The 11,405-nt window shown below is 44.6% G+C and overlaps 1 protein-coding gene across 2 annotated transcripts in view; it reads right to left on the bottom strand.

The window, feature by feature from the left end:
- trpm4a (transient receptor potential cation channel, subfamily M, member 4a) overlaps positions 1-11,405 on the bottom strand; it is a 166,742-nt gene that overhangs the window by 8,990 nt on the left and 146,347 nt on the right. For both annotated transcript variants that reach the window (XM_050070235.1, XM_050070236.1), the window contains 3 exons: positions 10,335-10,467; positions 8,265-8,337; positions 1,927-2,020 (listed from right to left, as the gene is read on the bottom strand). In XM_050070235.1, the coding sequence (XP_049926192.1) occupies positions 1,927-2,020; positions 8,265-8,337; positions 10,335-10,467 (300 nt within the window). The remainder of the gene's footprint in view (positions 1-1,926; positions 2,021-8,264; positions 8,338-10,334; positions 10,468-11,405) is intronic.

Below are 11,405 nucleotides of genomic sequence, written 5' to 3'. Positions count from 1 at the left end.
CACAGATCCAGAGCCATACCTGTTTGAGCCGGAGCATACAGATGAGGAACTCCATGTGTTTGATGCTGAGGGGGCGAGAAGAGAGGCTGAATGCACAGAATGGGATTCGGTGCTACTATCGTTGGGGAGATATATCATCAGGAGGAAAAGGAGTGAAGTTGCGTCTTCTTTTCCTCGCAGATGACGGTTCGGGTTCATTCTCTCCTGTTGCGTGGTAGGTGTGGTCCATTCGCAAACTTTATAACTAAAAAAACTTTTCACTACTCTCTATCGACGAACTACTAACGCCGGATTTCCACTGGATGCGTGTCCGTTGCAGAACGGCAGCGCTGGTTATCCGCTGCGTGCTCCGTCAATACCCACCGGTTGCGTTTGCTGTGCGGTGCGGTGCAGCTCCGCCGGAAGACATCTCGGTGCACTGCCATGATTAATATCTCCTCGTCCACGGTGTTCACGGGGTGAAATGACGCCTGAAAACCTCTGACCTGTTGACTTCAGGCCTGCCTCTGCCCATTATGTAGTTTTTAAGGTGTAGTGCAGGGAAATATGATCCGCCGTGAACACTATGTCCTTTATTTTGAAAATTAACCGGATGTTTTATTGTGTTTCTGTGCACGACTTCCTGCCCTGCACGATCTGCTCTGTGCTGAATTGCTGCGTTGTGCTCCGGCGTCCGGCAAAAATAGAAGTCCTGCGTGCCGGAGCTGAGACAGAGCCGGAACGCAGCACAGCCGCAGCTGGTGGAAAGACACACACATTGACTAGAATGGAATCCTATCGGCTCCGCTGCCGTGCCGGAGTGCAGACGCAACCAACACGCATCTGGTGGAAATTGGCCTTAACACTCTCTGCTGTTTCCTCCTCCTTCTTCCTTCCTTCCGCTGTCTTCGTTGGTTTATTTATACATGCGAAACGCGTTCTCTGGCTGGCTGGATTGTCTGCTTGGTCTGCCGTACATATATGGCGGCGCAAGATGGCGACCTCTCTAAAGCAAGGCCCTTGCTATATATNNCGCAGCGGTGCCTGGACAGCGTGACGTGTGTGGTTGTGCTGCTGCCGTGGTCCTGCCAGATGCCTCCTGCTGCTGCATATATATATATATATAATATATATATATATATATATATATATATAATATATATGAAAGCATAATTATAAGGCTACGAAAACCAAACGAATTTTATTTTATAGCGATTATATATATTTATATATAACTATAATATTATTACTTTCAATAATGTTGTTGTAAGCTACTGTCATTACCTGCATCTCTCTCTCTCTCTCTCTCTCTCTCTCTCTCTCTCTCTCTCATTGTGTCATACGGATTACTGTTAATTTGTTATGCTTATCTGTTCTGTACGACATCTATTGCACGTCTGTCCGTCCTGGAAGAGGGATCCCTCCTCAGTTGCTCTTCCTGAAGTTTCTAACGTTTTTTTCCCCGTTAAAGGGTTTTTTTTGGGGAGTTTTTCCTTATCCGCTGCGAGGGTCATAAGGACAGAGGGATGTCGTATGCTGTAAAGCCCTGTGAGGCAAATTGTGATTTGTGATATTGGGCTTTATAAATAAAATTGATTGATTGATTGATTGATTGATATACACTTATATAAACATATTAATGGGTAGAATATTCAGATTCAGATTGTAATAAACCATGCCAAATATTACACACTGGCCCTTTAAATAATTGCTCAGTTATCTCATCACATTATAATAATAAAATCTTTCAAAACTTCCAATGAACTATTGAATACAAAAGTTTCCTTCATGGGGTTATGATTAGGTGTTGCAGTTTCTTGATTGTTTGGGAAAGGGGAAAAAAGTCTTGGTTTGGGTAAAATGAATAGACATCTGTCAGACAAGGCTCTGTGGGAGAAAGCCAACAAGGAAAATTCTCCAATGTGCTTAGGTGTCCAGTGACTTTACCTCTGAGGACAGGAGGGGGGTGGCCAGCTTTTATCAGATCACTCTGAGACAGAGCATCCGTCATCCAGGAGAGGGCACTGCAGCAGTACTCCAGCTGGGATAGAGAAACACACACAAGGCTGCTGGATGAGTGCTGAGGCAGGCAGAGCCAACAGCTGCAGGGAAACTCTACACACCGTGAACACACACTCTACACACAGACAGTATATACCCATATCAATCTACCAATACATGCAGATTGTACACACTGAAACAAAGCAACACCTATTGTTTTTTGTCAGAATAGGTGGGTGCTTCTTATTTGATCTGGACTTACAGGGAAAATGTGCCACCTTTTATATGGATGTCTAATCAGTGTTAATGGTTAGTGTAGTCAACTGAGGCAATAACATCTAAGTTCTCCTACTCGCAGAGCCATGCCTTCATGCACCAAGATGCATTGAACACGAGCTTCTCACACACATAACTTTTGTTATGTTTTGCTCCTAGCCTATAGCTATATTTCTTTGTTGGCCAAAACATAGTATTAGGTGACAGCTAGAATTACCACCTCCTGGTTGTATGCCTCCGCACACCAGTCAAGGTTCTCTTACAGTTTACATCCATGTCTGTGAAAACATGAATGCTTCATACACATCTTCCCACTGGCAGCACAGAGCATCTATACAATCAGCACAGTTTTAAGTTGGGCATCCAAGATGAGTGTCACCAATAAAGTATCTGATTAAATATTCCCCCCTCTGTTCCTGAGATATGACACTGAGTAATGGCCAGAAAAGTGTTTATACAGAACATTATGATGTCACAGCAAAGTTGACCATTGACCTATTTTATCCTGTTAGACATCTGTGTAAAGTTTTGTCATAATTAGCATATGAATTCTTGTGTTATGGCCAAAAACACATTTTATGAGGTCAAGTGGACATTTGTGCCAAATCTGAAGAAAACCCTCAAGGTATTCTTGAGATATCACGTTCATAAGAATGAGACAGATGAGGTCACAAAGACCTTGACCTTTGACCTATGACCAAGTCCAAGTGGACAGTTCCGCCAAATTTGAAGAAATTTCCTTGAGGCATTCTTGAGATATCATGTTCACAAGGATGGGACAGACGTATGGACGGACCGAAGGACATTTCAAAAACATAATGCCTCCAGCAGCTACTGCTATTGTCAGCAGCGTGAAACCAGTGGTCATCCAGCACGTTCTCACTCCCAGCTAGTTAAATATGGCAACTTGGTCAGTGGCCCAACACTATAAACCATGACGCCCGAGATAGCCCTTGTTTCATGCAACATGTGTCTTTTCACTTCTCGATTCACAGGAAATGTAGGTTTCACCAGTTACTTTAGGTTTAGGCAAAAATACCTACTTAGAAAAAGAATATGGTTTAGGTTAAAATAAGTATGTTTGTTAAGTAACTTACTTAAATAAATATGTCACGTGATGATAACTATGTTATGTAGATGAAAATAAACACAATGTTGACGCTTGGTTTCAAATGGAACATGAACATCAGTCTCCTGGATGAAAGTCCTGTGTATGTTTGACCCACCACCACCTCTTTCCCATCCTACATGAACTTTCTCACACTTTAAACAACGTCATTGTCGCAGGTAGGTTTACATTAGGCAGCTATGGTTCAGCGGTACAATGCGTCATCCACTTATCAGAAGATCAGTGGTTCAATCCCCAGCTCCTCCAGTCCACATATCGAAGTATCATTGGGCAAGGATTTCAACCAGTGGCTCTAACATTGGTATGCGTGTAAATGGTTACTGAGTAGCAGGTGGCGCCATGTATGGTAGCCTTGGCAACCAGTGTGTGACTGTGTGTGTGAATGGGTGAATGTGACATGTAGTGTAAAAGCGCTTTGAGTGTTCGAAAGACTAGAAATCCACTGTACAAGTGCAGGCCAGTTTACATTTAGAGTTTGTTTGTTCATTTAAGTCTGGTGCGTCTCGTACAGACGTTTAATGGGTGCCTTGTGCATCTGTATTACATGTGGAGAGCCACTGACCAAGCTGCTGTATTTGACACCCTGGCATGGGCGTTACCTGGCCTGGGCATTCAGGGCTTTAGCTAAATGAAAAGAACATTGTAAGCTATCTAAGCAAGACTTGCTACAGTTACATTTTGTTAGTGTTTGTTATGCATCCATTCAGAACATGGTGTCTTTGGTAATTATCATTTTTCTGCTGGTTCATAGTTTTAACGATTAGTAAGGTGGCTTTTACATTTCTTGACCTCAGTCATAGGTAGCTGAGCAGAGACCCCCACTGAGTGTGGGCCCTCTGGCGGTCTCACCCTCTGACCCTATTGTTGCTCCGCTTATGCTGAAGGTCTTAAGCACACCTCTGTCAAGTGAGAAGTAACATTTACATGCATAGTAATATAATGCACACACATGATCTCTCAGAGTTGGAGTCAGTAACAGCATCAAAAATGGCCCACACCAAAATTTACTGCAGCATAATGATTCACTTTTTGTTGGCATCACAGGACAATCTGAGTTAAAGTACCACCAGTCAGTATTTGCCCTGAGCAGCTCAGGTTCTTGGCGTCCCCGCAACCTCGGCCTCTCTCCAGTGAAATTCTTCAGCCATGTACTTTGGTTTGAGTAAATTTGGGTGCATATCCCAGTCAGCCAAACACTGTAAAATGATTAGATTAGACAGAACTTTATTAATCCCTTGGGAAGACTCCCTCAGGGAAATTAAGATTCCAGCAGCATTGGATAGCAGCACACAGGGTAAAGAGCACACAGGGTATCAAAAAGTAAAAACAATTTGTAAAATATAAATATAAGATATATGATACAGAAATGATATATACAGAGAATAAATAAGTAATTCCTTATTATATTCCTTATTGTGGTGGCCACTGGCTTCTGGTTACTGCTCCTTCCCGTCCTCTGTCTTCCTGTTACTCCTCCTCCCCCCGGGTGAGGAGTTGTATAGTCTGATGGCCTGAGGGACAAAGGAGTTTTTCAGTCTGTTAGTAAGTCTGCACTTAGGAAGGAGCAGTCTTTGGCTGAACAGGCTCCTCTGGTTAAACACCCGCAGGAGTTTTCTGCAGATGATAAACGACCGCAGCCTCCTCAGGAAGTACAGCCTGCTCTGTCCCTTCCTGTACAGGTGGTTGGTGTGGGTTGTCCAGTCCAGTTTGCTGTCTAGCCACAGCCCGAGGTACCTGTAGGAATCCACAGTCTCCACCTCAACTCCCTCGATCAGAACTGGTCACGGTCTTGGTCTGGACTTCCCAAAGTCAATGACCAGCTCCTTAGTCTTCTAGGTGTTGAGCTGTAGATGGTTTGTGTGGCACCAGACAGCAAAGTCCCTCACTAGGCTCCTGTACTCCTCCTCTCAGTTGTCCCTGATGCATCCAATGATGGCTGTGTCATCGGCGAACTTCTGGATGTGACACAGCTCAGAGTTGTAGCAGAAGTCCAAGGTGTACAGGGTGAAGAGAAGAGGGGCCAGCACCGTGCCCTGGGGTGCTCCTGTGCTGCTGATCACAGTGTCAGACATGGTGTCCCTCAGCCTGACGTACTGCGGCCTGTCGGTGAGGTAGCTGGAGATCCAAGTGACCAGGCAGGGGTCCACTCGCATCCTGTTCAGTTTGTCCTGAAGCACAAGGGGCTGGATGGTGTTAAAGGCGTTCGAGAAGTCCAGGAAGAGAATCCTCACCATGCCGCTTCCCTTATCCAGGTGCGAGTGGGCTCGGTGTAGCAGGTAGAGGATGGCATCCTCCACACCAACACCTGCCGGTATGCAAACTGCAGACAGTCCTGGGCGTGTAGCACCTGGGGTCTGTGGAGGCTGAGGAAGAGCCACTCCAACGTCTTCATCAGGTGTAAAGAGAGTGCCACTGGTCGGAAGTCATTCAGCACGCTGGGCCGGTTCTTCTTAGGAACTGGAACGATGCAGGATGTCTTCCAGAGGGTGGGCACTCTCCCTAGCTGCAGGCTAAGGTTGAAGGTGCGTTGTAGTGGTTCTCCCAGTTCAGCAGCGCAGGTTTTCAGTAGTCGGGGACACACCTTGTCCGGGCCTGCTGCTTTCCTCGGGTGAAGCTTCCTCCTCTGACCTGGTCCACAGTAATGTATGGAAGAGGTTGTGTTGAGGTGGAGGAGGTTGTGTTGAGGTGGGGGAGGAGGAGGAGGTGGCTGCTGCTGTGATGTCTGGGGGGAGGTGTGCTGAGGGAAGAAGGAGAGATGGCTGCAGTGAGGGAGAGGGTGGGGGGGGGCATGGGCTGGTTGAACCGATTGAAGAAGTCATTAAGTTCGTTCGACTTCTCCATTGTCCCCCCTACGACCCTGGTCTTTGTGTTATGGCCTGTGATGGTTTTCACACCTTCCCAGACCTCCTTCATGTTGTTTTCTTTCAGCTTCTGCTCCACCTTTCTTCTGTAGCTGTCCTTTGCTTCCCTCACGCAGTGTTTCACCTCCTGCTGTGCTGCCTTCATCGCCTCCTTGTCTCTGCTTCTGAAGGCGGCCTTCTTCCTGTTGAGGACAGCTTTGACTTCCTGCGTTACCCATGGTTTGTTATTAGGGTAACAGCGGACAGTCCTGGTAGGGGAGACCACGTCTGCACAGAAGTTAAGGTAATCCGTCAGACAGTGTGTCAGCCCCTCTATGTCCTCACCGTGCGGGTTGATCAGCTCATCCCAGACCGTGGTGTTGTAGCAGTCTCTCAGGGCACCTTCCATTTCAGGGGACCACCTCCTGATGGAGCAAGTGGTTACCAGCTGCCTTTGGACCAGGGGGGTGTACTGTGGCTGTAGGTGGACCAGGTTGTGGTCAGACCTCCCTAGAGGGGGGAGGGGTGTGACTCTGTATGCATCCCTCACATTAACATACAGCAAGTCGATTGTCCTGTTGTTTTTTTGTTGGACAGTCCACAACCTGGTGGAAAGCAGCCAAAGTAGAGTCCAAAGTTGCATGATCATAAATGCCTCAGGGTGCTGTGTCTGCAGCCTTGCTGTGTCGGAGTGAATCTTCTCACATGCAGTGGCTGCGTCTGCTCTCGGAGGGATGTAAACACAGATGGTGATCACGTGACTAAGCTCCCTCGGCAGATAATATGGCCGCAGGCTAACGGCTAGTAGCTCGAGGTCCCGGCAACACAAGACCGTCTTTATGGAGATATGTCCTGGGTTACACCAGCAGTTGTTAACATACATGATAAGTCCCCCACCTTTGCTTTTCCCGCATGCTTTAGTGTCTCTGTCAGCTCTCACAGCAGTGAATCCCAGCAGGTCCACGTTAGCGTCGGGTACGAGGTGGGTTAGCCACGTCTCCGTAAAGATAAACAAGCTGCTCTCACGGTAAATCCGCTGGCTGTTCAGTGCGGACAGCTCGTCGATCTTGTTCGGCAGTGAGTTCACATTCCCCATGATCACGGAGGGAATCGATGATTTGTAGCGTCTCCGATTGTCCGCTAGCCTAGCCTTTAAGCTTAGCCCCGGCCGTGCAGCCCCTGGGTCATCCTGGCTCGTCAGTTTGTTTTCAGAGCCAGTAGTTCCTCTCTTGAATAAGTGAGAAAACTGGCTCCTGGTGGCGTTGGAAAGTTAAAAATATCCATGGGATATGTATAAAACACACAATGTCTTCGTGAGAAAAGCAGAAAGGTAGCAAAGATAGGAAAAAAGAGCTAAAAAAGAGCTAAGACGCCAGACTACTGGTTACCCTTGTTGTACCCTTGTTCTCTGCACTCACACATTTTGAGGTATCGTTTTGCTGTTGGAAACGTAGCTAGATTACAATACAAGTGAAGAGAACAAGGAAGATCTGTTTTTGAGTGGCATCTAGGATATTTATGCTCCAATAGCTTGTATTTCTTTCTTGCATCCAGCCATGACACTGTCACATCAAATCAGAGTGGTGGATGAAGGAAAATCAACAGATTATGCAGTTGAAAACTCTGCTTTTTTGTTCAATATAGCACGCACTGAGGAATTTATTGCTAGAGTTGACGATATTTACCATTAACACTGATTGGATATCTAGATAAATGTGGTGAATTTCCCTTTTTCCAAGAAAATCTTTTTTATAGAATTATTTTTAGGAATAATATTCTGGACAAGATTAACTAGGAACTGCAGATGAAAAACCTGCCGAATATTCAGTTGTATCTCTAGACTGATAAAGGCTCTTGCTGGGACAGATATTTCCTCTTAAGAGACAGCTCCAAATTAAATACAAAGACAAGCCACCACAACACACATTTTGTGGCATTGAAAAGAGCCTGGATTATGGTTCTAGGCTGCAATGATGCTGGTAATGACTGGTACAAATAAGGCTCACTAGATCTTTCGTGTGCGGTAAGGTATTGCTGACCTCTGTCTCCAGCAACCTCAACCTTCGGTCGTGGTCACGGATCTCTGCCATCTGCTTCAGCACACTGTCCACCCTGTAGAAATAAACACACACAAACTAAAAAGCGTACTTAGTAGGATGTAGATCTCCACCAGATGCTACCTACCCTACACAATGATGAATCAATGGTGTCATCACTGCAAACTGCTCAAAAAAGATAAAGAACCCTTTGACTGTGCGCATTATTGCCCCTGCCTTTGTTGAACTCAGGTATAAAGGTGTATGCTAAGGGACTTTCCTGCCATCTGGAGCCCTATATGCCTCCCCTAGTCCGCCACAACAAGACAAGGTTTATAAAAACTTGCCTGGCTGCTAATAACATTGAACGTTTATTGCATATCATAGGGGCCTCTCCAAATATTGCCACAATAGCAGCTGTTCTGTCATTAGATATAGAGAAAGCTTTTGACTGCTTGGAGTGGCAATGTTTTGTGGGAGGTTCTAGAGCACAAAGAGTTTGGGGAACATTTTATTGCACTGATTCAGATTTTTTATTCCAATCCTACCACTGTGGTTCTAACAGGCAAAATCTGCTCAAGGTTCAAGGTTACTAGGGGCAGTTGCCAGGGCTGTGTCCTTTCCCCTTTTTTGTTTGCCCCAGCTTTAGAGCCACTAGCGCAGGCTATTCATCAATGATCAATGATCCTATAACTACAAAATACAGATCGCCATATTTCTTTTTTTGCAGACAACACCCTGCTTTATCTTGGTAATGCTCTTCAGTCTGTACCGTACCTTCATCAGCTTTTTAAAAACGTTGGCAGTTTATCTGGATATAAAATGAAATGGTCCAAATCGGCTTTACTTTCCCTTGATGAAGCTATGTGTAACTCAAAATGGATTTCAGATATCCCAACAGTAATCATTTGTGTTATTTGGGTATTCAGATATATTCCTCAGTTAATCAAATCACTAAAAACAACTAGTGTAAGAACTGTTGAAACTGACCTGAAGAGATGGGTTAAAATCCAAAACTTGGTACAGTCACGATTCTCAATCATTCAAACTAATGTTCTTCCTAACACAAACTTTTATAGCTTTTTGATCTCTCTGTCAGCTACAGTGGGGTTTTGGAATAGGTTGAACTCATGATCTAAGTTTAGGTGGGCAGAATCTAATACATTTTTAAATTTATTTCAGGTCCTTTATTCTTCAGTTCCTTCATTCTTGGTTGAACTTCTTTATTGGAACTGGCTTCCTAGGAGTAAGAACAGCCATTGCATCCATGGCCTAGTTTATACTTAAGTGTGGGCACCCGGTGTCTGGTTTCCAAATTATGCTCCGTGCTGCTAAAGACAGCTCTTAAACCAAGGCCAATTGAAAATATATGGAAAGATTTTGCATCACACAAGGGTTAATTGTGTCACAGTCTTGTCCAGTATGTCAGTTACTTCACGAAATCCAAATCATCAGATAATTGATCTTTTGAGAACTTATTGGACACCTCACAAATTATTTTTGATGAAAGCCAGACCATCCCTAAATCGCATGCTTTGCCCTCAGGGAGTTTCTGGAACACTTGCACATATGGTTTGTGAATGTCCAGAAGTTCTTTTATTTTGGAACTGTGTCTCTTCATGTCTGTCAGAGATTATGCAATGCTCTGTTTTATTGTTGAATGATGATTCTTAATTTACACTATCACAATGACAAGTATGGCTGTCTGGCCTAACAGAAGCCAAAAAAATTACTGCTCTACAAAGGAAGGCCCTGCATTCGACCGATTGGTCCAGTAGTATGCGAGATTGGTTGCAGACATACAAATACACACACAAAGACAATGTGTGCACGCACGCAGCAACGCAACCAAATACATAATTCCCTTCAGGCTCACAGCTGGCAGAGATAATAATCCTGCTACAAACCTCAGATAGAATGTCAGTCTGAGTTCAGCTCAGTTCAACAAAATGGAATGGTCACAAATATATATAAGAGATTTCTATACATAAAAGAGAAACATTAGAAGTATAACCTGAAAGTAAGAAGTGACTACACTTTTGGTCAGTCATAATAAAAGCAGAGGCAACTTACTTGACAGATGTAGATTTAAGTTGTGCTGTGTCTGTACATCTCTGCCGCTTATTCTGAGCTGTGAGGAAGTTTTCTTTGTGGATTGCCTCCCATGTGTTGAGGCGGCTGGCATTTCTGCCCCGGAGATCAAGAGCTGAGGACAGAGAAGATCAGTAAAGTCACTAGAATGAGGACAAGAATAAGAATTGCACATTATGCCTGTCCTGAATTTTGGGGATCGAAGCTTCAGTGAGAGATGGGTCTTCAACAGGGGGTCCGGGCCTTCTAGTTTATCATAAGAGTTACTGCAGGTAATTTTTTTCAACTTTTTTTTTTTCTTTTCAAAAATTAAATATCTCTAAAAGTACACATTAACATGAATCCAACATATTTGGCCTTTTGCAACAATGTTTCTGTGAAAGTGGAGTTTCCTCCCTTACCTACCTGAAAAGCAATTGCAGCAAGACTGCAGCCTGAGGTTGATATGGCCCCCATATGCAACTCAATTTCATACAATATATGTTGTTGGGGGAGCTTGCTCTATCTTTCTTTTAGCGAAGAGGTCACTGACCTAAAAATTTTGAAGACCCCTGGACTATAGTTTTCAGGTGACTGGCCAAGCTCAATATAGATTTGTAAAATGCCAATTTCCTTTCGCTGGTACTCAACTCTTGGGGGGGTCAACTTTACAAATTTTGAAATTATTCCAGATGTTTGACTTTTTGGACATCTTGCTAGCATATCTGTAAGCCTGTCATGTGTGGTCAAACTGTCCCAGTCTCAGTACTGCTGGACTGCTGGTGACTGGTGTTAAATGAGAGCAAGTTGGGGTTGCAAAACTACCAATAAGTTTAAGTGTCATTGTCTGAGAATAACTAACGCCAGCTGATGCAGCTTTTTTTCTCTGTAGAAGTCACACTGTTTGAAGGAATGTATTCCTCCGAGAACCGTCACTCCTCCGAGAACCGTCGCTCCTCCGAGAACCGTCACCTTATCGTGGTGGAGGAGTTTGAGTGCCCTAATAACCCTAGGAGCTATGCTGTCGGGGGCATTTTGCCCCTGGTAGGGTTTCCCATGGCAGATTGGTTCTGG

The sequence above is a fragment of the Epinephelus moara genome, chromosome 18 (genome assembly GCF_006386435.1).
Source record: "Epinephelus moara isolate mb chromosome 18, YSFRI_EMoa_1.0, whole genome shotgun sequence".
Classification (NCBI taxonomy): domain Eukaryota; kingdom Metazoa; phylum Chordata; class Actinopteri; order Perciformes; family Serranidae; genus Epinephelus; species Epinephelus moara.
Note: the sequence above shows the minus strand (reverse complement) of the source record. Positions and strands in the feature narration are given on the sequence as shown.